Here is a 25,298-nt window from a genome sequence, read left to right as displayed (position 1 = left end):
TACTGGATCTTACACAGTGATTTGGCATAGGGAAGAGCTGCTCAGAACTGTTTCTTCTCTGGAGTCACACATTTAGGACTGGAGCAGTTTGGGGCTACGCACTCTTCCAGCTGGAAGGGATTCTCTCGTAGTCTGGGTATCCAATAACTTTTTTGGTCTCTGGTGGTGGGAGCTAACTGGTCAGTTACTTCTCCAGGGCACTCCTGTAGGGCTAGTCTGGCATGAGGTGAAGGCCCCCTCCCTACCCCTTCCTAGGCTTGGCTTTCACTCCTGGTGACTCCTCGTGCTACATTAACACGTTTTCACCTAAGGAGAGTTTCCCCTTCTAACGCACCTGGGGAAAGGTAGTAGGGAATCCTTTCTTTCCAGGGATTGGCCCTCTTTTGGTTTGGCTGCAACTGAAATTCTTTCTGCCTCTAACCTCAGTCTCCAGGCTCTGGCTACTAAACAGGAAAAGGTGACCTGGGAGTATAGAGTGGCCCCTTTAAGAGCACAGAGTCAACTTCCCAGCCCCACTTAGGCGCTGAGCCAGAGGCACTCGCTATTCAATCTCAGTCTGGGTTGCTGACCTCCCAGGGCCCTGGCCATCTCAGCTAGGGGGAGGGGAACTGGAGTACAGCCTTCCAGGGAAGCAAAAGCCCCGGGCTCAATGGGCAGACCCTGACTGAGCCTCCTCCCCCCATTCCAGTGGCTTTGGAATGATTTTAAATTTTGACTGTCTAACCTGTTTTCTGAGCTCCAACATTATATAAAAGCCAGGCCCTAATGTTATTTCTCTTCTCTTTGAAAATTTCCCCCAGCGTTTTTTTCTTTCTTTCTTCCTTCCCCTTCTCTCGGTTCTAACATCAGGCTCCCTTCCTGCCTCTCGTGCCTGTGGGGAGAACATAAGCAAAGTGGCCACAGATATTCTCTCTTTTAGGCCTTTTAGAAATGGACTTTAGAAAATAAGCCACTTTTTACATATGTCTCTTACGGACTGGCATCTCACGTCTACAAAGCACTATTGTCTTTATTCCGTGGGGCTCATTCTTGCTCTTACTCTTTCCCTCTTTACAGGACGGGAAGTTGGAGCCTACAATGGTGAAGGGATGGGGCACTAGGACCCCAGGCTTCTGCTTATTCCCTCGAGGTGTGCTCTTTCTTCCTGCCTGGCCTTATTTCCATTTGTTCCTTCCTAAGGCATAGCCAAGACTTAATCTGTGGCTTTGGCCAAGGCTTTCTCCCTTGGAGACTGGGTCTAGACTCTGGGAGATCATGAAAGCAGAGTTCTAAAGGGTTTCTGAGCCATTCTAGTTACACAAAGGCACATGGGTAGTAAGGGTCAGAGAGGGGATTTGAACATGGGCCCTCTGCCTCCAGAACCAAGTTTTTTTTCCAAGTTTTTCTTTTCCAAGTTTTCTTTTTGAGATAACTTCTGTAGAGTGGAAAGAGCTCTGAATTTGATGTCAGATGATATTGGGTTTGACAGATTGCTATTCTACTGGTACAATAGATGGAACACCAGGTCTGGAGTCAGGAAGACCTGAGTTCAAATCCAGCCTCAGACACTTACCATGTGAAATTGGACAATTCACTTAACCCCTTTTGCCTCAGTTTCCTTATCTGCCAAATGAGCTGGAGAAGGAAATGGCACATCATGCCAATATCTATGTCAAGAAAACTCCACATGGAGTCATGAAGAGTCAGACATGACTGAAATGACCAAATAACAACTTTCCTATTATCTAGGAAGCCTTGGACAAATGATGTCACCTGTAGGGGCTAGAGTGTCCTTGACCACTAGATGAACCCCAAGGTTCCCTCTCACTTGAAATGTCTCATTTGTGGCCCTTGGTAGGAGAGATTCATGTTGAGTAATTCCGTCAGAGCCAAGGAGGAGAGAAGTCCCAGCTATTATGTAGGGTTCTTAAAAAAGCTGAAGAGAAAGCTTCCTTCTACCTCTTCAGATCTTGAGCCACTTCCACTGGGCTTCCACTGGTTTTCTTGATGAGGATCCAATTTTATATTCCTAATTTCTCTGCCTTCCCTCAGATATTCTTTCTGTAAAGTCAGGGAAACCTTTCAAATGTGCAGAGGAATAAGTCCAGGTCAGAAGGCTAAATAAAGTTGAAGATGGATCTTTGGTATTGAAAAATAGGCCCATAAGGAGAACACAGAGCCCTAAATGTGTCATTAAATGGAATTCCAGGGGGGAAACTGTCTGAAACAGAATGTATACTCCTTAAAGGCAAGGACTACTTAATATTTTTTCTTTGTCTCCCTAGTGTCAAGCACATGCCTGGTTTATAATAGGCATTTAATAAATGCTTTTTAGTAGATTGACTGTGCCAGCAAAAATCACTCTAATATTTTTTCAATTGAAGACTTGGCTTTTTTCCCAAGCTTCATTGCCCTCTGGGGACTGGCACAATTGTACTCCTGGTCATTTAGGGACAGATACTTAGGTTAAAGAGCACTGACTTGAAGACAGAAAATCAAATTCAGTGATGTCTGCTAATGGCTTTTTGGGTTTCCAAGGCAGTTGGAGGTAACATTACCTCTTCCTATCTACTTTATAAGTCCTACTTTTCTTATTACTCCATTTGTTTAAACCCAGAAGCATAGGCTTCGCCTCTTTGATGCATCCCTGAATTGATAAAATGTGCTGGGCAGTCCCTGAGGTCCAGTGAGGGAACCCAGGGATTGCCTGGTTAAGGTTGGCCTTTAGTGTTCTCTGAGTTCATATGATCTTCCTTCTAAGGAAAAGGGTAGAAGCATTTCCTGGCTACTTCAGTGATACCTTGCTAGAACCTCCACATAGAAGGAACAGGACTGGTTCTCTCGATGTACCCTACCTCGGTCAATCACAGCATGGCATGAAGGAGGGCATTGGGGCTCAACCATCATGCATAGAGTATGGGTCTCATGGTCTGCCTGTAGAAGAGGGTGGTCGGCCTCATAAACTGTGGGACATTTCCCAGAGATCTCACGAAGCTAAGGCACCCTTGGCTGCAAAACACCTAGCCAAGCAAACCTACAAGGAGACAGGAATTAGGCACCTAAAAACTGTTCTTTTCTTTGTACTTGGAGATTAATTCTACCCATACCAATCTAACTTAGAAATCCCAGGTATAATCACTATTGGGTCCTTAGAAAATTAATTCTGGGTGAGGGTTCACTTCTGCTACAAGCTAAAGCATCATTAGGCCAGTTTGAGGACCAGGAGTTAAAATGTAAACTTAATTTTTAAACAAAAACCTAGCAAAAAAATGTATATAATAAGTTAGGCACTTTCAAAATTTAGCTTTTTAACAGGTCGTTAAAAAGTAAATGTAATTTGTAATGTAGGCCTAGCATTCAGCATATATAAAAGGTTAGGCACATTGGGGGAGACATCTTTCAGGTGATCTCTGCTGATTGATGGTGAAGGTTGCTTCCTGCCTCTTGAAAGGAGGAGCAGACTGGGTGTATGGAATGAGGCTTACACTTTCAGACATGACTAGCATTTTGCTTTGTTTGGCTTGATTATACTATTTGTTACAAGAAAAGATTCTGATGTTAAGGAGGTGCTGGGGCACAGAGGGGGTGGGGTGGAGAATGCTATATAAGAAAGAAAAGAGGCTCAATGAAACATTTTTTAAAAGTGAGAAGGCCAGCCTAAGCGTTGGCTTATGTGGTGTATTAGAGTTATCAGTGCCTTTTCTGCCCAGTGCCTGGCTTGTTAGCTTCCTGGCCTTTGAAAACCCTCCCATTGTTGGAGAGTGGTTTTTCTAAACCAAGACTGTGGCTTAGCCTCTAAAAGGGGGTGGTCCTGTGCCGGGGGACAGGAGAGACTCAGAGACTGATGGAAAGGACTCCCTAGAGAGTCAACCTCTGCCATTGGGGTGGAAAGCCTGCCTGGAGCACTCAGAAAGGTGGTGAGGGGGGACGATGGACAGGAATGGGGGGGTGGGTAATGGGGTAGTTGTTGAGAGAGGGTGTTCGTGAGAGCCCAATCTTCTGGGCCCTGTGTTTGCTCTGTGGCTGGCTCTGTTTATATCGCTCGCTATATTTAGCCTCTGAGTCATCTGTGTGGCTGACAAGGGGCCGAGTTCCCCACAGGCTCTGCACCTGACAACTCCAGGAGAAGGGGCCAGTTAGTCTCTCCACCGTGGCAGGCATGTGTGTGTGTGTGTGTGTGTGTGTGTGTGTGTGAGAGAGAGAGAGAGAGAGAGAGAGAGAGAGAGAGAGAGAGAGAGAGAGATTGAGAGAGGGAGGGAGGGAGGGAGGGAGGGAGGGAGGGAAGGGAGAGAGATTGAGAGAGACAGAGATAGAGAGACAGAGAGATTGAGAGAGAGAGAGAGAGGGAGGGAGGGAGGGAGGGGAGAGAGAGATTGAGAGAGACAGAGAGAGATAGAGAGACAGAGAGATAGAGAGACAGAGAGATTGAGAGAGAGAGAGAGAGAGAGAGAGAGAGAGAGAGAGAGAGAGAGAGAGAGTGAGTGTGAGTGTGCAGGGAAGGGGGGATTATATGGGTGTGCTGATTGGGAACAGAGGTAGGGGTTTGGCTTGGATTTTAACCTGTGCTGCTTATTGATGGCACAAACAAACAAAAAAACCTTGCTATTCCTGCTATGGCCAGAACAAAGTGTGTGTAAAAGAGACAGGAACTTAGAGCCTTCTTCTCTACTTGGGTTTGTAGTATCCAGGAAGGAAAGCCCCAGTGGGGTAGAAACTAGCTAGCCACAGGGAACTTTGGGAGGAGCTGAGTCTTATCTCTCCATAGCCTTTTAGATCCAACTAGCACCCTACACCCCATCCCCTGAGTCAGAGGACTCAGGTTCAAAATCCATTCTAGCTGTTTACTGGATATATCCCTTCACTTGTCCAGGCCTCAGTTTCCCTATTTGTAAAACAAAAGAGTTGGACTAGATGCCCTCTGAGGTCCAATCCAGCTCCAAATCTCTGATCCTGTGAGCTATTACTTCTACCCCTGTGTCCTACAGCAGTCAGATATCACAATCCTACACCAGGCTCCCAAGAGGTTGGCAAGGAGTCTTCACTTCTCCAATTGTGGCCCAAAGGGAAGTGAGGCACCCAGGGGGCTTTTTAGGGAAACTGGGCAATGGACTTTATAGCTCTTAAATCCAGACCCAGACCCATATTGCTCCATTATGTTGACCAGCAAAATGATATGATGATAAGGTAGGGGAGGGGGCCTGTGGCTTTGGGGAAGTGGGGCGGAATAGATTCAGCCTCTTCACCTCTCCCCTAGCCTCGTTAGCCTTCCTTCCCTTACAGCTGCCCCCAGCTACTGGAGCCAGCCTCTTGGGTTGGGTAAGAAGGGAAGCATGCTGCTGTTGGGCATGAGAACGGGCTGTCCTAACGCTGCCCTTTCCTCCCTGTGAGGCGATTGGCGTTGCCATGGTGGTGAGTGACTTCCACTTCCTGTAAGCATGACATTGAAGGACACTGTGCTCTTGGCAAGGTGGTTTTTTCCTTTTATTTTCTGTTTTTATATTGTTTCTTATCCTCGGGTAAAAGAACTGAAACACTGATATTTTGGAAGAATTCCTTCAATTTGTCTTTCCTGGCTGGTCTGTTTCCTGCCCAGGGTCTGTTCCTACCTGGGATTCAGTCTCCTTTAAAGCTATGTACAGAATTCAGCCTATCTTGGTGCCAGGGAAGAGAGGAGAACAGAATGGGAATAGCTCTAAGGTCTAATAGTCTAGAGAGGGAAGAGGGTGTTTCTCTGGTGGGCCTTATCATCTGAGACCCCTTTCAGTGGAGTCAGATTTAGAGCTGAAAAGGATCTCAGAGGAAATCTAATCTGACCTCATCATTTTATAATTTAGGAAACTGAGGGCCAGGGAGGATAAGTGATTTGTCCAGAGTGATATAGATTGTAAGCATTAGAGGCTGGATTTGAACCCAAGTCCTTTCTTATGTTGGAATTTCTCCACAAAAATGAAGATAAAGCTTAACCTTTCCACAGGCTCCATTTCATTGTTCATTAGTCCACATTAAAAACAAAACAAAACAAATCCCTTACCTTCTACATTAGAACCAATAGTAAGTAGCAGAAGAGCAGTAAGGACTAGGCAATTAGAGTTAAGTGACTTGCCTAGGGTCACATGACTAGATTGTATCTGAGGTCAAATTTGAACCCAGGACCTCCTGTCTCCAGGCCTTGCACTCTATCCACTAAGGTGCCTAGCTGCCCCTATCCATAACCCAGAATACAATTAATAACTAAGTATTAAGTGCCTACTATGTGCCAAGTAGTGTGTTGGGTACTGGAAATACAAAGACAAAAATGAAATTGTCTCTGACCATCAATGAACTCATATTCTGTTGTATATTGTAGAATGGAGAATTATAGGATCACAGAATCATAGTTCTGGAGCTGACCTGAAAGGTCTAGTCAAACCCTCTTAGTTTACAAATAAGGAGACTGAGGCCCATAAATCATTCATGTCAAAAGCAGCAGATCTGGTATTTCCTTTAAGTCCTTTGAATTGGACTTTGCACTTTCTCTCTCTGTCTCTGTCTCTGTCTCTCTCTGTCTCTGTCTGTCTCTGTCGGTCTCTCTCTCTCTCTCTCTCACACACAGCTAAAGGACCTTGTCCTTTGGCCCTGTCTAGGATTCACATAGATGGAGGATAATTAAAGGAGAGGGTATAGACCCATTCCTGAAACATTCACCTGAATTTTCATAAGTAATATCAGGTTTCCCACTTATTTGCATTCTAACTTCAGGCATGTTTTATCTCATTTTCTGCTTTTCTCTTCTTTGGGCCATGGCTCCTTTAAAGCTTACTAGACTTGTTTCTAGTTCCTTTATCAAATAGTTATTGATTAGGAAACAAGTTCCTTTGATGTTATTTCTGTGACAAATTCACAAAAGTGAAGAGTTAGTGTTAGAATGGCAGAAAACTTGAATATCTATACTACTAACTAGTTGTGTGGCCCTGGACAAGTCCTTCAACTTCTTTGAACCTCTTTGAGTTAGAGTAGAAGGAGAACTTGTTCTCCCAACCTTATGGTATCATTATGAATAAGATCCATGGAAGTAGCTTGTCAAAGATGAAGCGCTTTATAACTAGATCATGGTATGAAATAAAGTGAGACATCTCAGATTTGGGGGGGCCTTTGAGACCATCTAGGCCAACCATGGTACCTGAACAACAACCTCTTTTGCAATCTACTTGGGTAGTGGTCATCTAGCCTTTGTCTGATGCTCTCTAGTGACGGAAGGCAGGAAGTAACTGATTTCTTTCTCTTAGTATCTCATTCCACTAGATTTGCCTCGTTGTGACTTCCTTGGAGTGCTCCTGGTCCTGCCATCTGGGACTAATCAGGATGTCTTCCAGATGACAGCCATTCAAATACTTGAAGACAGCTGTCATGCCCCTCCCCCCAGCTGCATTACATACCTCCCCCACCCTCTGCCAAGTCTTCACTTCTCCAGATTAATCATTCTCAGTTCCTTCAACTTTTCCTGATATAACATGATCTCAATTCCCTTCACCTCTGGATGTTCTCCGTTTATCAGTGGCCTTCCCAGAAATGCCCAGAAATGAGCACCGTACTCCAGATGTAGTCCAGCCAGGACAAAATATGGTGGACCTTTTCATTGCCCTAATCCAAGTGACCATCCATGGGTCCTGAGATCCAGGCAACTTTCTAGGCCACTGTTTCACATTTTCACACTGTTGACGCATATCAGAAAGTCAAGGATCTGGGAAAAGGTTTGAAGGGTATTGTTGTCCAGTCATTTTTGTCATGTCTGACTCTGTGACCTCATCTGGAGTTTTCTTGGCAAAGATACTAGAGGGGCTTGCCATTTCCTTCTCCAGCTCATTTGACAGATGAGGAAACTGAGGCAAACAGGGTTAAATGACTTGCCCAGAATCACACAGCTAGCATGTATCAGGCCAGATTTGAACTCAGGAAGAGGAGTCTCCCTGACTCCTGGCCTGGTACTCTGTCCATTGTGCCACTGAGCTGCCCTTTGGAGAGGTGAGGGTGTTATAGTCCATAGTGGGGAAGCTTCCACACCCATGAAATTACCTCTGCGCCAAAGGAAAAAAAAAAGCTGATGTTGCTACCATGCTCCAAAGTTTACAAAATGCTTATATCACAATATCCCTGCTTCTGTCCTCTCATAAACCATCCAGCCTTACTTTGTTCTGAATATATCTATATCTATATAAATTCCTTACCTTCTGTCTTTCTAAGCTAGAAGAATGGCAAGGGTTGGGCAATTGGGGTTAAGTGACTTGCCCAGGGTCACATAGCTAGAAAGTGTCTGAGGCTCAGTGGACCTGTATATTCACTGGTTGAGAACTCCTTTGTGAGGAAGTTCCTTCTAAGAATGCAGATCTGCAAATGTTTTGCAATCAATAGTCTTGGTGGGTTAAAGGCCTTAAAGAAGCAGCGTAGTAGAGAGGATAGAGAACAGGTCTCTGAGTCTGGATGATCTGAGTTCAAATTTTGCTTCTGGTACATACTGACTGGATGACCTCAGACAAGTCCCTTTTTGTCTCTGTATCCCATTTACCTTGCCTTATCTGTTTTTTAAAACCCTTTACAATCTGTCTTAGAATCGATAGTTAGTAAAAGTGCCAAGATAGAAGAATAGTAAGTAAGGGTTAGGCAGTCGGGGTTAAGTGACTTGCCCAGGGTCACACAGCTAGGATGTGTCTGAAGTCAAATTTGAACCCAGGACCTCCTGTCTCCAGACCTGGCTGTCTCTCCACTGAGCCACCTAGCTGCCCTGCCTCATCTATTTTGGAATTTTGGAATTTCATAGGTTAAATTTTCTTAAAGTGACCCACACCTATATTCCTTCTTTGTATTTCTTTGAACTAAACATTAGCTTATGAGCGCAGGTGGGACATAAGGGACGATGAAATAGTATATGGTAGAGAAAGGAGAAACAGAAGTCCCAGTGACCAAACTGAGAGCTATGATCATATGTACTGAGGGCTGGGTGTAGCCTCCATCCCCTCAGACAGAAGCTTTGTAGGTCAGGGCAAGGTGTAGATTGTGTAACTCAACCTTGTCAGATAAAATGAATAGCCATCATTTTTTTTTACTAGTTGGATTTTCCCACAGGCAATGAACACATTGTATTATAAGACAAAATAATTCTTTTAATATTGTCCTGACACAGTTTTTGGCCCCAGGCAAGGGGTTCACTCCTAGAATGATTTCTTTGTATTCCATTCCTTGATTGATTGATGACTGGCAGCCTACTTTGTACCCTGGCAAGTTCTGGGTCTGGAAGAGAGTGAGGAGGAGACAGCGTGGCTTATTGGAAAGATAATGTCCACCATGGTAGAAAACCTGCATTTGAGTACCCAGCTCTGCTATGGAGTAGTTTTAGAACCGAGGAATTTATTTAACCTCATTGAGCATTGATTTCCTTCTCTGCTAGTTGAGAAAAACAATGTTTATGCAGTTATTGTTAATATTGGATGTGTGTATAAAAACACTTTGTAACCATTCTACCACTTACTGGTTGTTTTTTTTTTTCCTAAATGCTTATTACCAGCTCTTTTAGGAGTGATACAAGTATCAGTTCCAAGAAAGAAGAGGGGTAAAGACAAGGCAACTGGGGTTAAAGGACTTGCCCAGGGTCAAATAGCTACGGAGTATCTAAGGTCATATTTGAACCCAGGACCTCCTGTCTCCAAACTTGGCTCTTTATCTACTGAGCTACGTAGCTTCCCCTTACTTACTTTTGTTGTTCAGTCTTTTGTTGTCATTTTAGTTGTGCCTGACTCTTTGTGACCTCATTTGAGGTTTTCTTGGCAAAGTATTAGAATGGTTTGTCATTTCCTTCTCCAGCTTATTTTACAAATGAGGAAACTGAGGCAAGTAGAGTAAGGTTGTGCAGTTGGTAATTGTCTAAGGCCACCTTTGAACTCAGAAAGATGAGAAATGCTAAATTCCGTTTCGGGGTTGATGAAAATAAATGTATAATTTTCTTTTTTTTTCCATCTGAGTTCATGGACCAATCTAAATCTATCCATGAAACCCATGGATCCTAGAACCTCTGTCCCAAATGATGCAGACAAGCTTCTGGCCAGAAGTAATGGTCAACTGGTAACTGGTATGCCTGCCCTAATTCTGATAATGACACGTGAATAAAGTAACTACCCTGTTTTGTACTATTTGACCTTCAAGACTTTGTGGCCAATTCTTCATCTATGACCATCCATCAGCTTTCATTATAATGGCCAGTAATTATAATAACAGAGGCAGCTAAGTGGCTCAGTGGTTAAGAGCTTTGGGTCTGGAGTCAGGAAGACCAGAGTTCAAATCCAGCCTTAGATACTATGGATGAGAGAGATACAGTATATACTGCAAGGACTGCAGGAGGAAATGGAACTTTGACTGACAACGGGGAATGGGACTGGAACCTCCTGCTAAAAAAAGATGGAAAAAAATTAAAAAAAGGAGATGGACAATTGGGAAAGGCTTCTTGTCCCTTCTGAACTGTGAGGGGAAAGAGCAACCTTGCTAGTATAATACTAGCAGTGTGGCTTTGGGCAAGTCATTTAACCTCTGCATGCCTGGGAGGCAGCTAAAGTGACTTAGTAGTTGGAGCTTGAGTTTGGAGTCAGGAAGACCTGAGTTCAAATCCAGTTTCAGACACTTCTTTACTGTGTACGTGACCTGAGCAAGTCATTTAACTTCTGATTGCCTGATAAAAGAACACTAGAGAAGGAACTAGCAAGCTACAACACTCCAGTATGCTTGCCAAGAAAATTTTGTGGGTAGCTATAGTCCATGGAGTCATGAAGAGTCAGACACGATTGAACAACAATAAATAATAACAACAGTAATTATCATTGTATATATTCTTTTCCTCAATGCCTAAACTTGCCTTTCTGTATCCTATTGAATACTGTTACAGAGACATTGAATCAATCAGCCTACATTTATTAAATGCCTTCTGTTTACTGGGCACTGTGTGAAGCTCTGGGTTTACAAAGAAAGGCAAAAAACAATCTCTATTCTCAAGGAGTTTCATGGGAGAGACAATATAAAAATAACAAAATAAAAAATAAACTACATACAGAATGAATTGGGGTAGTTTTGAAGGAAAAGCCCTAAGATTAAGGAAGTAGTGATTTGAGTTTATATTATGGGTCTCACTCTAGATGATTTTTTTTTAAATGCTTACCTTGTCTTAGAATTAATACTAAGTAGAGGACCAGGTCGGTGACTTAATTGATAGAGAGCCAGGCCTAGAGAGGGAAGGTTCTGGGTTCAAATATGGCCTCATACACTTCCTAATTCTATGACCCTGGGCAAGTCATTTAATTCCAGTTGCCTAGCTCTTACTGCTCTTCTACCTTGGAATCAATATATAGTATTGATTCTAAGACAGAAGGTAAGGTTTAAAAAATTATTAAGTCCTGATGTTCCTTAGGAACAACTCTTAAGATAAAAAAGCAAGGGCTATTCAAAAGGGATTAAGTAATTTGTTCAGGATTATGTAAGGAGAAAGTGTCGGGAGCTGATTTGAAACCAGGTCCTCCTGAGCCCAGTCCCGGTGCTCTATTCCCTGTGTACCCCAGCTAGCATCCTTTGGAATGGCTCTATCATGCATCCTGCAACTCTGAAGGAGCTCTTTGGGCACTAGTTTCTTTTATAGGCCAGAGACCATCTAGTGAGTCTGGATCTGCAGCAGGTTGCACAAAGGGTCATCTTGATAGCTGGATGCCAAGTACAGACTCTCCCAGTCTCCCCTGCCCCTGAAGGAATCTTGAACAATAAATCTAATTCTCTGGTGTTTTGATGTTGTCGAGCTCCCTGTGTTCTTTTCAGAAAAAGTAAGCTTCCTTCCTTCTTCCCGTGTTTCTCTCGCTGCCTTCCCTCCAAGCAGTTTTTCTTTCCTCACTAGTCAAATCTCTTTGTTTCAAACTTTTTTAAAAGTTGTTCTTTGTAATCAGGATCTTCTTTGATTTTTCTTAACTCGAGGTGGCTTGGTTTCCTTTTAGGAAGGGCCTTTTGGGGGCCCCTTGATGACAAGGGAAGATGGAGTGGAATGTGTGTAAATGTCTGTGTCTGGGGGCTCATGTGAGGGCAGCGTGTCTATTACACAATTCCCATTCTGTGTTTGTCACTCGGTGCTGCTGATGCAGTGGAGTTCACAAGGTCCCTGGATGTTTGAGTCTTGGTCTCTGGGCTTCTTTCAGGCCCCACCCTCCAGGGATGGTATAGCTAGGTAGGAGCACTGAATCAAAATCTTAAGAGGATACACAAATAACAAGTGTAAAATGTTAAAGGAGAAAGACTTAGTTCAGTGCCTTCATCAGGAAGAGACAGCCCAGTGCAGGATAATGTATACTCAAGAGAGGTACAGTGATATGCTCATCATCACATAGCAAGTCTGTGGCTGAACTAGGATGAGGATTTTAGGATTTAGAAATGGAGGGGACATTTGAAATCATCTGGGCACTAGCTAGATGACTCAATGAATTGAGAGCTAGACTTAGAGGTGGGAGGTCCTGGGTTCAAGTTTGACCTCAGATATTTTCTAGCTGGGTAACCTCTGGCAAGTCATTTAACCTACATTGCCTAGCTTTTATTGCTCTTCTAAGTCTTGGAACCAATGCAAAGTATTGATTCTAAGATAGAAAATAGGAGTTTTAAGAAAAAGGAAAGAAAGAAAGAAATCATCTGGTCTACCCTGTTCATTTTACTGGTAAGGACACCCAGGTTCCCAGTCTCTAGACTCAAAATCTAATATTGTCTTACCATAACAAATTCCTTCTGTTGGTTGTAAAATTAAGGCCCCAATCTCAATTTACTTACTTTTTTTGTTTAAACACTCACCTTCCATCTTAGAATCAATACTGTGTATTGGTTCCAAGACAGAAGAGTGGCAAAGACTAGGCAATGGAAGGTAAGTGACTTGCCTAGGATCACACAGCTAGGAAGTATCTGAGGCCAGATTTGAACCTAGTGATTCCTGTCTCTAGGCTTGACTTTCAATCCACTGAGCCACCCAGCTCTCCCTCACCCCCCAATTTACTATCAACAAACACTAAGGAGATCAAACATAAATATTGTCATCTATCAAGAAAGCAGCATAGCTCAGTACAGAGTCTTGGACTTGGAATCAGAAGACTTAGATTCAAATCCGGGACAGTCTTACTAGCTGGGTGATATAATCAAATCATTTCAATTCTCTGGGCCTCTCACATATTAAAAAAGAGGGTATTGAACTAAATGGCCCATAGGTTCCCTTTAGTTCCTAAAGATATGATCCTGTGACCATAGAATGCAGAAAATGTGATTCACAAAGTAGATTCTGGTATTTTCTCTCTCACTTGAAGGTTTCCCTTTAGATAAATTCTTGAGGAGATCATGGTAGGAGGACTTGACCCTGTAGTACTTGAACTATCTACTTTGGAGCCTTGATTCCACAACTCTTCTGATATATGTGTTTCTTTTCCATATTTTCCCATAATTCCTTACCAAAAGGGTCTACCTAATAAGTGGGAATCAGGCAACTAGCATTTGTTAAATTCCTACTATGTGCCAGAGACTATGCTAGTCACTGGATACAATGACAAAAATGATTCTCTTCCTGCCTTTAAGGAGCTTGTACTCTTATTGACCTTCTTGTTCTTTTAATATCGTGGAAGGTATCAATATAATAAACATAGTGAGTGCTTTATGTCTGGTTTGAACCTTACAACAATCCTGGGAGGTAGATGTTGTTATGATTGTTCTTCTTAATTGCAGGGCTTACCCTCTTTTAATTATTTCCCATTTATCCTGTATATATTTATTTTCATGTTGTTTCCCCCATTAGACTGGAAGCTCCTTGAGGGCAAGGATTGTTTTTTGTCTCTGTAGTCTTTTGTATCCCTAGCCCTTAGCACAGTGCATGGCACATAGTATACACTTAATGAATGTTGATTGATTGATTATACCCATTACAGATGAGGAAACTGAGGCTGAAGAGGAAGTGACTTGCTTAGAGTTATACAACCAGTAAGTGAATGAGGCTGGATTTGAACTCAGATCTTTCAGACTTCAGATATGGGACTCCATTTACTCATTGTACCCCTTAGGTGCCTATTGATCAGGCTGATCTTTTTGACTCTTCATTTCTGGGCTCAGTTCATTGTTGTATGCAGCATCTAGCCAAGAAGTACCTTGAGGAAGTACCAAGAAGTATCTGAGAAGTATAAATTCAGTAGGCTGCCCAAACACTAGATTTGGAGTCAGAGGACCTGAGTTAAGAGTCCTAGCTCTTGACACTTACTACTGATATGATCTCAGGCAGTCCCTTCACTTCTTTGGGTCCCTGTTTCTTTATAAAATGAAAACATTGGTTGGACTAACTAACTTGAGACCAATACAAAGTATTTATTCTAAGATAGAAAATAAAAGTTTTAAGAAAAAGGAAAGAAAGAAAGAAATCATCTGGTCTTCTCCAATCCATTCTGGCTCAAAATCTTAACTGTACAGGCTGACCCACTACATTGGTTCTTGGGGAGCTCTGTAAATGATTTAGGCCTTCTGCTTAATGGACCTCCCTTTCCTGAATCAGCTCAGCCTTCCCTGATGGGCAACAGTTTCAGTTCCTCAGCTGATCTTTCTCCCCACATACAACATTAGCATTATTCCCCAGAAATACTCTCAGAAGTTGTTTCTCAAGAGCTCTTGGTACTGTATAATCCAGAATGCAGCTTTTCAGCTAGAATTATCCTTTAAGAAGGAAGCCCTTCTTAACCCCACCGATTGCTAAGTTCCTTCCCACCCCTCATTGCAATCACCTTGCATCCACTTTGTATGTGTCTATGTAACAGGGAGCTGGGAGCAGTTCTCAGGGGACTGAGTAAGGTAGGGGTTTAGGGAATGCTGGTACTTCTGCTCACCAATAAACATTGTCTCCAGCATTCTGATATACATTCAGCAGAATGTCAGCTCCTTGAACTGGTTCTGTCTCACTTCTTAATTTTTAGCTCTATAACCGAGCATAGTGCCTGACCCATAGTAATCCCTCAGTCAGTGCTTTTGGTGGACAGATTGATAGGCCTCCTATTGGGAATGTAAGAAATATTGAAGTAAATAGATATACTTGTCTATTTATTGTCTAGATGATGCAAATGTGGTAATGATAGCATACACGTTAGGGGATGGAGTTGGGCTACAAAGCAATCTTGGCAGGCTTAGAACTACGGGCTGAAAAGAATAGGATGAAATTTAATGGAAATACAAATGAAATCCTACTTGTGGGCAAAAAAAATCACCTTGGGAAGTAAGACAGGCTAGACAGTCATTCAGTATAAAGATGATCCAGGAGGGGTTCTTATTTCTTAATCTTTTTTGTATGTGTGGGAGTCTGATGAATCCTATGGGCCCCTTCTTCTCAGGAGAATGTTCTTAAATGCGTAAAAGAAAGTCCATGGTACTGAAAAGGAAACCAATAATAATGAAATACAGTTGTTAAAGCATTTTTATAAAGAAAAGTTCATAGACTCAGGGTAAGGCACCCTTGACCTTGGGATTCCAGTGGACTACAAGCTCAAGAGAATCAGTTCTGCAAAATGGTGACCAAAAAAGCCATTGTGATTTTCCGTTGTATGTAATTCCATTGTATGACGTCCTACTCCGATCACATCTAGAGTACTGGATTCCATATTCTAGAATGAGTTAGAGAAGGCTAGAGTGATCTGGAAGGCAGCTTGGCACAGTGGGCAGAGATGACATTCTGACCATCTTCTTGTTTCTGTACTCCATTCTCTCCGCCAGCTGGACACTCCAGCTTCCACCTTAGGGTCTTGCTCTGATTGGTGAAGGTTTATTATATCTAGGTCCCTCCCTACCAGATCCCCCTATTGTGTTTGTGCCTTCTCTGCTTTCCACTGCTTGCTATGGGGTCAGTAACCAAATCAGTACTGGCATTCCTGGAAAGAACATATCACTAAATTGTCCTATGATTCCACTCACTATCTTTACAATTTTCTAGGAAAAAAACATTCTTCTGCACCTTGGCCTTCTTCACTCCTTTGTTTTGTGATCTCCCCAGCAGAAGCTCTTTGAGGTCAGGAACTGAGTTGTTTTCTGTATGTGTATTCCCAGGTCTTAGCATAGTGCTTACACATAAATACTTAGTGAATAGTTTTTCATTCATTCACTTATCAATTTCGGTTGAAATCCCACCTCTGGTGCTTACTACCATTGTGACCTCTTTATCCATTGAGCTCAGCTTCTTCACTGTAAGATGAGGAGGGTTGGACTAGATGACCTCTGAGGTTCTTCTCAGCTCTAAATCTGTGATGCTATGAACCCATGATGACGGGAGGCATGAAGGCCAAGTCTTCATTGTTGAAGAAACTGGGGGATGTTTATATTGGAAAGAGAAAATTTAATAGAGAGGCATGACAGCTGTCTCTAGGTATTTGAAAGACTGTTGTTTGAAAGGGCATTTGCCTTCTGCTTGGCCATAGAAGGCAGGAAAAGGGGCAATGAGTGGATATTGGAAAGGGGACAAATTCAAGGTTTGTCAGAATAGAAGAGAACCCTCTCATTGTTAGGAAGTTACCCAAAAGTGTAACAGCCAGCCTTGGTAGCACATTTGCTTCCTAAAGGTCTTTAGTCATTTGTTGGGAGGTGTTTATTGGGGATTCTTGATATATGTTAGATTAGATCTCCAACTCTTATTTTTATCAGTTTTTCCCTAAGACCTGGAGATGGGTCAGTGGTAGATCTTGGATTAAAATTCCAGAAGTTAGGTCAATAGGTCATGGATTCATAGATCTTTTATTGGAAAGGACTCCAGAAGCCCTCTAGTTCAACTTCCACGTTTTATAGATGAGGAACTGGGGCTCAAGGAAGTAGCTTGCCCAGCATCCCAGAGAGGGTAAGCTTCACATTTGGGACTCAAACCTAAATCCTCTGACTCCAGAGCCAGACCTCTCCCACTATACCCTGCTGCCTCTGCTGTGGTTTTGAGTTGGTTTCCTGCCATGTTCTTCACTCCCAGTGAGTAGAGGGAGCAGGTGGTTTACTCTGATAAAACAAGAGGGTAGCGTGGTGGGAACAGGAGGAAGGGGTCAGCTTGATTGTTTCCTTGGAGGTAGGGGTTGTGTGTGTAGGAGAGTGGGGGAATCCTTCACCTGGGGAGAGGCAGGGATTCCACCAGGGCAACCTGCCCCACCTGAGGAGCAGTTCTGCCTCTTATCTCACTCCTTGGGCACCACCCAGATTTAGCACCTGTCTCCCCCTGCATCTGGGGGAAGGGTAGGGGCCAAGAGCCAGGATCGGTCTGCTGCCTGCTGTCTGCCTGAATAGACAGGTCTGCATCTGAGTCCATTTTCACTTCACCAGACTTTAAGCCTTGCGCGTGTTTCCTCATTTACTGTGTTTGTTTACAAAACAGGAGGAAGTCATCAGTCTCCCCCTGGCACGTATCTGTAGGCCTTCTTCAGTGGCACAGCCCTGTTTTCCCTTGGGCTCCTAACTATGAATGCTGACCCCCCTTTTCCTGCTGATTACCCCCCTGGGGAGAGGAGCAGAATGCTACTGCCTATTGGACTCCTAAGAATTGTCCCTAAGGGCATCTCTTCGCTCATCTTGGTGAAACCACTCAGGCCAGGTGCCCTAGAAGGCCTCTTTTATCTCTGTGGCCAAGGCCAAAGGAAAGGGAGAACCCAAGGAAGGTAACTACTGCTTAGAGCAGATGGTATTGCTATTGGTATTGGAGTCAGGAAACTTGGGGTCAGTATACAGTTTGGCTGGAACTGACTCATGATGTGATATTCAGGCCATCTGACTCATACCCTGAGTTGCCTGGTGCCATGGTCCAAGCCTCCTTTAAGAAGAGGTTCAAGGCCCCTGGGGAAACTTTTTATGAATTTTCTCAAATGCTTGATTTGCTGACTGGGCTGCTGGAAAAGCTCCAGTACAGAGGGTTCCTCATTGCTGGTTCGTGGGGGCTTTCCACCATGTTCTCCCTTGGGGACACACTCCCCCAGTCCCGTCCTCAGCGCCCGGCTGGCTAGATAAGGAGAGAATTGTCCCTTTCTTGAACAAAGACCCTCCTAGCCAGCCAGCCAGGGGATGATGGGAGGCAGAGGAGTGCCTCGCCCCCCAATCTTTCCTGGGCCCAGAGAAGTGTTACCTGTTTGGGGAGGGCACGGGCAGGAGTCCCGAAGACCACTGACCCCTGAACTCTGCCTCCAGTGTTCTTGCCTAACAGTAGGACCTGGGATAACCTCCCGGAGTGTAGTGTGCATGCTTTGTTTTTGTTTTGTTTTCAAGTATGCTCTTGCTTAAGGTTTAATTGGCTCCAGTCAGTAGGAAAGGGCTCCAAGAGGGATTATTTATGGCTTACTGTCAAGAATAGCTATAAAAAGGGCAGGACTGAGCTGGAGATGCTGGGAAGGGAAAGCAGGGTGCGCAAGTGTGTGTATGTGTGTGTGTGAGTGAGTGAGTGTGTGTTTGCACTGGATGAAATCAGATTTTTGCTGCCTCAGCAGTGTGGTTTAAATTGAAGATTAACCCTTTGACCTTCACAGTGTCAAATCACTTGCAGATGGAGACTCCCTCCCTTCTCCCTCCCCCCCTCCCTTGTTCTCTGTGTTACTTTGGGGGGAAAGGGGCACTTTTTTTCCCTTTCTTTCTGAAAAAAGTTTGTTGTTAGTGCAGCTGGGGTTTGAGAGCCTCAGGAGCCAATCTGATTAAAAGCAGCACTTGGCTAAACTCTAAAATCCTGCAAGCAGGAGGGGGAAAGAAGTTTAATCCTCCTGTGCACAAGGCCTAAAGAGTCTGGGCTTTTCTTTTTAATGTTAGAACCGACAATTGTTTGGGGAGAACTTTGCTTTCTCCCCCCCATCACCTCTTTCTCTCCCCTCCTTTTTGTAGCTTGCTGTGCTGATAGGATTAATAGTACCTGCCCAAGAAGTGTGGAACTGAACCTTTATTGGAGTTGAGAAAGACTCTGTGTGGGACTTAGGTGTATATATATATATATTTGTGTGTGTGTACATATATCTGTATTTTTTTCTTTCAGCACCAGCAGAACCGAAACCATGTGTGGTGGCAAATCCTCCTCTTCCTTCACAACTTGGCCTTGAACAGAGAGGAGAACAGGAATGGGGCAGGCCCTAGGTGAGGCATTGCTGCCCCTCTCTGTGTGAGGACCACAGGGAGAACCTCTCCCCACCCCACCCCTGGAGCAGGACATCAGGGAGAACTCCAGGAAAACTGGCACTGTCTTGTGAAGTTTTTATTATTATTATTATTATTATTATTTTGAATTTTTTGTTGTTTGTTTCTGGGGTTTCATCCGTTTGTTTTCCTATCTTTCTGTACATAAGACCAACTCCACAAGGGACATTTTCTTTGCTCCCAGCCATCTCCCAGGCTGGGGATCCTTGGTCAAACACTGTTGAAGGAAAGGCTGGCGAGTCTTTGTTGATGAGACCTTCTGCTGGCTCCTGGCAAATGGACCTTTGAGGCAGCAGGTGGCAGAGATGGTTACCAAGCAGTGCTTTCTGGGAAAGAAGATCTCTTCCTATGGACAGTGCTAACTAGTGAAGAGAGAGGAGCTGGGCCTGGCCCCCAGGATTTGGAACTTGTCCTTCATGGCTGATGTTGGGACTAGATTCTAATGCCCAAACTTGGAGATTGGGTTGGCGTGAGGAAAACCAAACCAGATTTGCTGACATCACTCCTGTGTTGACCACTTTGCTTGGCTTCTCCTATGACCCCCTTTCCAGCAGCTCTTTTACTGCAGATTGTGGCTGTGAACTCTTTCCCCAAAGATCGAAGAGAAAATAGGTTTGCTGAGCCTAAAACAGAGTGGTGCTGGATGGTAACACTGTTCTGACCATTATCATTTGAACATAACGGACATTAATCAATATTGGGCTTCCATTTGGATATGCAACCATCAGGGACTAAAGGGTTAGCAAGTTTAGCAGCCATTTAATTGGTTACAAATCTGACCAGTAGCAGTGCCAGAGGATGGAATCCCATGGCCAGCCCCCTCTAGCGTTACTTCCCAGGACTGTGATGTGGGTGGGTAAGGCCACTCTGGTATTCCCAGGGGTCTGATTGAGTCCACAGCCACAGTGAAACAAACATAGAAGCAGGCTGTGGATCTGAGTTGGCAGTGACCCCAGAGTGATAAGAACATTTTCTTCTAGGGACCAGAATCACTCAAAAGTAAATTGACCTTCGTCTAGAAATAAGTGGAATGGTCAGTCAGCTTGTTCATCATCTTCCTTTGTGGGATGAGGGTGAGGTGGGAGATGGAGGGCTGTCAGCTTCTTTTTGGAAAGACCACGCTGATAAAGGAGAAACCTGGTTTGAAATTCTTGGTGTGAGTGGGGCACTAGTCAAGAGGTCGTTTTCCAATTTATTGGTAGGAAAGATATGTCAGACTGTGAGGAAAATTAAATTCCTGATTTTCATGGAATTCTCTCCCATCCTCCTTTGAACCTAATGCCAGGTGGAAAAAAGCAAAGCAGGAGAGATGGGTGGGGGTGATGAGTGACTTATCTGCTGAACTTTTTTGTGTGTATATGGAACAAAAGATGGAGCTAGCTTCAAGGCTGGTTTCAGGTGTCTCCTAGCTTTTCCATTTTCTCCTAGGTATAACGCTTCTGCACGTGTCTGTCTGTTTCTCTCCCCCTTTCCCAAAGAAAACAATGAGAATGGCTGCCTGTCATCTCTTGAGGGAGATCCAGTCTGAAGAGGGAACGGGAAAAGCATTAGTCCACTATTTAGAATTTTAATTATGCTCTGGGAAAATAAATCTCCAAGAAGGGATACAATTTGGTGCTAAAGGAATGTGGTCCATGGAGGATGTTCCCCTGGGCCAAGAAGGCTCCTGTCAGAAATGGAAGATGGGCTGCTCTTTGGCTTTTCTTTCAGCACCAGGTCACCCTCGATTCTAGTGGAGTCGAGGGAGATACTAGGTGGTGGCAGTTAGTTTGGTGACCGGAGTCTCTAGAGCAGGCTGCTGACTCAGGTGCTTTTGTCACCATGAGGCACTACTGGTTTTACCTCCCTTGTGCTTGGACTTGATGGTGCCTCATCCCAAGATCTCCCCTCCTAAAGCTTGGAATCTCATCTCAGGGCATGCACTATATTTTTTTCTGCTAAGAAAGTTAGCTTGAAGTGAACAAAGAGAAGTCTCCTAGGGCCTGAGGCAGGGACCTGGGATGTAGGGCCTCTCATAAGCATGAGCATCACAAGTGGACTTTGAGAAGGATTCCTTTCACCTGCCCAACTCATGACCAACACTACCCTTCCTCTAAATGTTCCCACTGGGATTCCAGCATCCTTTCCTGGGTGTGTCATGGATGGGGTGTGCACATTCTCCCTTCTGTGCTTCAAGACTATGATTCCAAGTGGTCTGACTGCAGCTGTTGTGGGCCATCTAAAATGATGAGCTGTTTGCCAACCTACCGCTAATCCTATTGGAGCTGATGGAGAAAGGGTAGGGGTGTCCTTATGTGTCATTTCCACCCTGGACCCTTAAAACTAGGCTTTGGAGACAATTTTTTTAAAGCCCTTACTTTTTGTCTTAGTATCAGTTTTAAGAAAAAATACTGGCAAGGGCTAGGCAATCAGGGTTAAGTGACTTGCCCAGGGTCAAACATCAAAGGAAGTGTCTGAGGTCAGATTTGAACCCAGGTCTTCCCATCTCCAGACCTGGTGCTCTATTTACTGAGCTGCCCCTTGGAGGCAAAATCTACTTTTCTATCTTGCTGAAGTTTTCCTCTTTTTCCTATCCATTCTCAACTCTATCCCACATGTGTGGGATCAGTGCTTGGTTTCTTGTGGTTTTTCTCTCAAGCTGAGCCAGAATTCTTGTGACTGGGGCAGGGGCTGCTCATACCCCAGCAAGCAATCCCCTCTTCACCTACTGACTCACTGGATTCACCCTACCCACCTCTACAATGTCCCCCACCAAATTGCTAACTGATGTGAAGTCAGGAACTAAAGTGTGTCAGACAAGCCTGGGCAAAATTTTAAAACTAAATGGAAGAGCCTGGGAGGGAGGGAAAAGGGCTAATTTTGAATTGTTTAAGATTCTAGCCTTGCTTTCCCCACCTCCCACTGTGTGAAAAGGCTGGAATGGTTCCTGGGTCTGGCCTCTTGAGACTTTCCCTCCCTCCAGTAGCCTGGCTGCTTCTTGGGGTGGGGAGGTAGAAGGGGAGCAAATCAGAGAAGTGATCTGGAACCAGCTTAAAACTGGAGAGGAGGGAAGAAAAGCCAGCTTGAGAAGTGACCTGGAACCAGCCAAGGTTGGAAGGGGGGTGGGTGGTTCTAAAGGGAGGTGAAGCCACTGTCATTGTAGAATTTCTCTTGGGGGCAGAGGTGAGCCTCCTTGCCAATATCAGAGCAGCCCCCCTGGCTCAGGAGCTTGGTGTCCCAGAGTTAGAGGTCTGTAGCTATTGGAATAGATGGGCCAAAGATGGAAGCCAGGTGGCTCACATGGAGACCTGGGGCCAGACGCTAGGACTCCCTTTCTTGGTGGAGTTGGTTGGATTTGAAAAGGGGGAGTATCTGGGGCTTACCCTTCTCCATCCCTCCGCCCACCCCCTCCAGAATCTGAGAAGCCTAAATAAGTGTCGGTGTGAGCCTCCCACTCTTGGGTCTCCAAGGAGTTGACCTATCTGCAGACTCTTACTCTTGCTCAATCCAAAGTGGAAAAAAATCACCTCCCAATGACCTACAAACCAGTCCCCCAGGAGCCGGTGTTTGTGTTCAGAGCAGACAACTGTGGCTTCTGAGCACTCCGAGGACACAGTGTAACTCAACTGGGCTCTTGCCACCACTAGAACTTGTCTCCCAGCCCCATCCCACTGAATGCACTGGAATATGTGTGTGCTGTGTGTATGTGTGTATGCATATATGTGAGAAAGGGACCCAGAGAGAAATGGTGCTCCTGCCAGCTGTCGGGGTCTGATCCTTCCTTGTGCCTACTTTCTGGGAAGTGAGAACTAGGAAAGCCATTTCTATGCCTTGAGTTTCATGAGATTTCCTGCCTTTCAGGGGATGTTGGGTTTTTGTTTGTTTTTGTTTTTTATTAAATGGAGGGACTAAGGGAAGAAATGGGAATGGGATGGCTTAAGATATATGTGGGTGATTGGGGCTTGCTGCAAATCGGATGCTGGAGAGCCTTGTCCAGGAACTTTCCTGAGTCGGAGGGCTCCTCCTGGGGAGGATAGAGCGGATCCCCAGTTCTTGGGAGGATAAGGAGGTCCTGGGATGTTTCCCACATTTCCCCCATGCCTCTGATGCTCACTTGTCGGGACTAAATTTCCCAGGCACCAGGGTTGGCAGTGTGTGCCACCTCAAACAGCTTTCCAGGGTCTTCCCCTATGGATGTGACCGACTTCCTGACTTGCTTCTAATGCCATGGTTTTGCTGCTTCCTGGATTGGTGCCGGTGCTGAGCAAAGAAAGTTTTTCTAACTGGTGCTTGCCTCCTTGGTGCTCGGTGCCCTCTGGAGAGGAGGGCCCTGGGGCATGCACCCCTACATATTGTCTCCACAGCTGGCAGACCTCATCGGCTTAATCGAAATGGCCAGGCTCTCCGAAGCTGGCCAATTGGGTAACCTCCTCCCTTTCTCACCCTTTCCCTTCCCCCTCAATCCACACCAACTGGGCTGTTGCCAAGTGGCACAGACCCTGTTTCTCTGCTGTGGACTGAGACCCAGTGAGAATGTAGCATTTTGTTAACACCCCCACCCCTTGCTGATGTAGTTCCAGGACTCTGCCCTTTGCCCCCTGGGACATGGCAGGGAAAGAGGGAGAGAAATAGAATTGGGGGAGAGGGGAGAAGGAGGAAAATTGGGGGAAGGGGGCCTGTTTTGTATCTGTACAGTATACTGGCTTTTATGTTCTTCACACGCATATATATATGTGTATATATATGGATTCTTTTTTTCAACAACTGGTACAATTTTTAATAAAATCATTTAAAGCAAAGGTGTTCTCTCTTCTCTATTCTTAACAGGTACGGCAGTGGGGTAGATAGTAGCCAGGGAGGCAAGATCCATTCTCAGCTGCCTCTCTATAAACTTGGGAAAGCTCATATTATTGCCTCTGCCTTCTTGGCAATGAGAACATTTCTAATTGTTTTGTGGTGCAGTGAAAAAAACAAACTAAACAAAAACTACAACAACAACAAAAAACCAATGCAGCATTTGGGAGGAGGGGCAGGTGGTGGAGACAAAGATTCTAGGTCAGACTTCGCTAAGTCACTCACTCCGCAACCTTGGAGGAGACACTTCAGTTCTGGACCTTAGTTTTCTTGCAAGCAGAGACTGTGTGATAGAAAGAAGAGCTCTACAGCCAGAGGACCTGGGTTCCAGTCCTGCCTTTGATACTTCTTATGTGACCTTGGGGAAGTCACCTAACCTTCATAGGCCTCAGTTTCCCCTCCTGTAAAATGAACGTGTTGGAAGAGATGGCTTCTGAGACCTATTCCAGCCCCAGATCTGTGATGCAATGCCTAGATCAAGCTGGAAATTTCCTTTTAGTGCTATTTCATGAGTCTTAGATACTCTGGTCTAAAATTAGAATCCACCATTATGACCACTGAAATCATTTCTCACCAAGGCAGCAAGGGAGGGAGAGCAGAGTCCAAAGAATGACCTTGCTCCACACTACCCACAATCAAACTGATGGTGTCAGATTCCTTCCTTTCACTATGGTAAGGTCTGAGCGGGTGCATTTGTTGTCAGGGGATTTGGGAAAGACAGCTGCTATTTTTACTAATCTTTTCTGGTTTGAAAAAAAAAAAAGCACATGCACTTAAAATCTAGTGTCAGAGGGCTCCAGAAGGGGGGAAAACCAAAGACTACTCTTAGCAGTTGTGCGTATGGTGGTGGTTCTAAGGTTCACCCTCCAAAGGGTAGTTGCTTTGCCCTGGCTCCTCTGGTTCTTGGGCCATCAAAACTTAGTAAATTTCAGTACTACAGTGGAAAGAACACTAGATTTGGAGCCAGAGTCTTGGGTTCAAATCCAGTTTCTGTCACTTAACTGTGACCTTGGACAAATCATTTAATCACAATTGGCCTCCCAAAATGAGGGGGTTAGACAAGATGACCTCAAAGGCCTCTTCCTGTCCTAAATCCAGATCCTATTATGAAGAACAACTCTGCTTGTGTGTTCATTTCACAGGAACTCAGGTTGTCCATCCAACCCCCTAATTCTGCAGATGAGGAAACTAAGGGAAACGAAGTGATTTTCTATTGAGATTTTGAAATGACTTTGTACAATAAGGCTTCCACCTCTGTTTGTGTTTCCATTTGTAAATTACTACGCTTTTGCCCAATT

At 44.5% G+C, this 25,298-nt stretch overlaps 1 protein-coding gene across 2 annotated transcripts in view; it reads left to right on the top strand.

Annotated features, from left to right (window-relative positions):
• The window catches only part of BMF (Bcl2 modifying factor), a 31,342-nt gene extending 7,397 nt beyond the window's left edge, over positions 1-23,945 (top strand). For both annotated transcript variants that reach the window (XM_007480032.3, XM_007480034.3), the window contains exon 4: positions 19,010-23,945. In XM_007480032.3, coding sequence (XP_007480094.1) covers positions 19,010-19,111 — 102 coding nt within the window. In that variant the 3' untranslated portion in view covers positions 19,112-23,945. The remainder of the gene's footprint in view (positions 1-19,009) is intronic.
• The last annotated feature ends 1,353 nt before the right edge of the window (positions 23,946-25,298 follow it).

The sequence above is a fragment of the Monodelphis domestica genome, chromosome 1, assembly GCF_027887165.1.
Source record: "Monodelphis domestica isolate mMonDom1 chromosome 1, mMonDom1.pri, whole genome shotgun sequence".
Classification (NCBI taxonomy): domain Eukaryota; kingdom Metazoa; phylum Chordata; class Mammalia; order Didelphimorphia; family Didelphidae; genus Monodelphis; species Monodelphis domestica.
This window is presented reverse-complemented; position numbering and strand designations above follow the sequence as displayed.